The 2,836-nt window shown below is 50.6% G+C and overlaps 1 protein-coding gene across 1 annotated transcript in view; it reads right to left on the minus strand.

The window, feature by feature from the left end:
• efna3a (ephrin-A3a) overlaps positions 1–2,092 on the minus strand; it is a 50,855-nt gene extending 48,763 nt beyond the window's left edge. The window contains exon 1 of the mRNA XM_024298456.2: positions 1,709–2,092. Coding sequence (XP_024154224.1) covers positions 1,709–1,818 — 110 coding nt within the window. The 5' untranslated portion in view covers positions 1,819–2,092. The remainder of the gene's footprint in view (positions 1–1,708) is intronic.
• Between the last annotated feature and the right edge of the window lie 744 nt (positions 2,093–2,836).

The raw sequence follows: 2,836 nt of genomic DNA on the forward strand, positions 1-2,836 counted from the left end.
AGCGCCCGATTCTGGAGATGTGACCTGTGCAACCAGTGAGGCCACACACCTGATGGCGGGGAGGTGACAGAGCGGCGAGGCTGCCGCAGTGCACCCCCCCAGCCTCTCCAACCCCCTCCTCTCTAATTGGCAGATGGCCTCCGATGATTTAATGGCCTGCGCAGGTTTTTTTCTGCCTCCGTCAGCCATTAGCGGGGACATCTGTAACGAGCTGGCCGTGCACGCCGCCGAGCGCACGAGCTGAGGCCAACACTTTCTGATGGGGGCTGTGCGGCAGCGGCACGCCGACATCAAAGAGGTTCCAGGTGTTTGCAGAGATCAGGAGCTGAGTTTCCAGAACCGGAACACGAACAGAACTTCCACCGGAGGGATCCTGATCCTGCAGCGTTACTGTGATTGTTCAGTCAGCAATCACATTAAAGTGATTGTCCTGGTCCTTTCTCAACCATTTTCAGCTCGTATCAATCACACGATTTCAGAAATCTTGGTATCAAACGTTCAGCTCGTTCAGGACTTTACTGCTCGTGTTTTGGTTTTTAGAAACTTCATAGTTTTGTAAAAATATTCAGAAAAACATAGGAAATGAATGAGAAAGTTTTTAAGTAGATTATCAACAAACCTTTAGATATATTCATGGGTTATGTTTTCATCTTTTAGAATAATTTCCAGAAAAAATGAGTTTAGCTAATATCTCAGCAACAACCTAAATATTTAGCAAAACTAGCAAATATTAGAGATTTTTAAGCAATTTTCTACCATTTTCTCCCAAATTTAGGTCATCTTCAGCGCTCTTTGATAGTTCTTTAATGACATTTTATTAAGCAAATTTAGTAAATAGCTTTTGCATTTTCAGCAAATCTCTTCAGCAATTAAAGTAAATTCTGTCACCATTTTCAGCCAAAAGTTTCAGCATCATCACAGCTAATGTAACTCTTCTACTGCTGTGGTTCTGGAGCCAGAATCCTTCGGACTGAGCCCGTCTCCTGCCCGCTGCCCTGAAGGCCTCCTTCCTCCTCCTGAGCTCATAACGAGGTCTGGATGAGGGAGGGGGTCGTACCGGGACTCAGAGGGGGGGCTCCGAGCCCGAGGCCTCTCCCAGCCTGACGGCTGTCGGCATTCCGGCCGTGGCCTCAGTGGATTTGTCCGCTACCTGGAAACTGGGTCACTTTTTGCATTATTTTAGAGGCTGCGGCTCCACGAGGAGCTTTCAGAGCTGCAGGAACATATCTGCTGAATGAAGGCCTGCAAACGGGAGAACGAAGGCGTGGTGGTCCTGAGGATCCTGCTGGAGGAGCGCACGCTCAGAAACTGCAGGCCTCTGCAGCGTGCACGTGACGGTGCATGCATTCACGGCGGGAAGAGTCATCATAACTCTGATAGTTCTGAACGTGAAGATTCATCATGTCTGCAGGAACTGTCATCACTTCCACTCAGCATCTCATTCAGGTATTAGACCTGAGTGATGGGGGGTCTGGGGGGGGGTGCAGGTAATGGAGCCAGAATGACATGGAGGCAAAAATAAGAGAATAACTGGAGAATCCAAATGAGGAGATGAGGATGGGGGGGCGGCACATGACGGAAGTTTGATCTTTTCCCGGGAACTGACTGAACTCCTCCAGTGACTGACATTCATGCTGGATCGCGTCCTCCGACATTCAAACATCGTTTCCGCAGGTGCGCGTGAGTGCGCGTGTGCGCGGATACTCACAGCAGGTTGGAGCTGTTCCAGTACACCGCATGCCGGTTGCTGGGCGCGCAGAGCGGGAAGTTGCAGAGCGCCAGCGCCAGGATGCTGAGGGAGAGCGAGGCGAGAGCCATAATCCGGCCGGTCCGCTCGGCCGTCCGGAGTCCCGCGCGCGCCACGCGCGTCTACACCATCCCGCGTGCCTCCCCGTTACCCCGACGACCGCAGGAGGACAGCTGTTCGGGCGCGCGGAGCGGCCGTTTGCGCATCCTAACTTCGCACTTTCACTCCGGTGCGCGTGTCAGAGGAGGGGGCCACGCGCGGCCGCATGTCCACGCGGGTCTCCGCCGTTCGTCTGCCGCCGCTGCTGCAGCCGCGCGCTGCGCACACGCAGACCGCCCTCCCATCAGGAGCGTGCTCGCGGCGCCCCGCCCCCTCCGACGCGCGCGCGGATCCTGCGTGGAGCTGGAGTCTGAGAGAAACCCGGACGATCCGTCAGGAGGAAGTTCGAGTTTCTCCTTCATTCAGACGGAATTTCACTTTAAACAAATAATAAAAGTTAAAAACATTTTCATAAACATCGATCTGAATCACTAAACTCTCTCCTGTTTTCATCGTTTGGTTCTGAGACGGAGGAGAATCTGGGATTCAAACATGAACTCTGAAGACCGGAAGTGATCACGTGACCTCCTCCTGACTCTGCTGAGTTTATTCTGCGTCGAGTTTTTAAAGTTACTAATTCAAAGAGTCATTTTTCAGACGCCATAATTAAAACGCTCCTGTTGTTCGACTCCCGCAGATTCTCATTTCCATTTCTCCTCCAAACAACCACGTGACAATAAAATCATCTCATTTAGAACCGGAGTTTATGACAAACAGCAGGTTCGGTTGGTCGATCGTTCTGTCGGGAAGAAACTAAAGACTTTATGGAGGAAAATCACAGAATATTTACATGTAAACAAACATCAATAGAAACAACAAACAAACAATGAGGGAAAATGTCTTTGATTACAACGTTTAACAACATGATGACGTCATCAGGAACCTGCTGATCCTATCAAGTCATCATCCATCCATCCATCATCCATCATCCATCCATCCATCCATCATCCATCCATCCATCTGTCCATCCATCCATCATCCATCCATCAT

Source organism: Oryzias melastigma, linkage group LG11 (assembly GCF_002922805.2).
Source record: "Oryzias melastigma strain HK-1 linkage group LG11, ASM292280v2, whole genome shotgun sequence".
In the NCBI taxonomy this organism is placed as follows: Eukaryota; Metazoa; Chordata; class Actinopteri; order Beloniformes; family Adrianichthyidae; genus Oryzias; species Oryzias melastigma.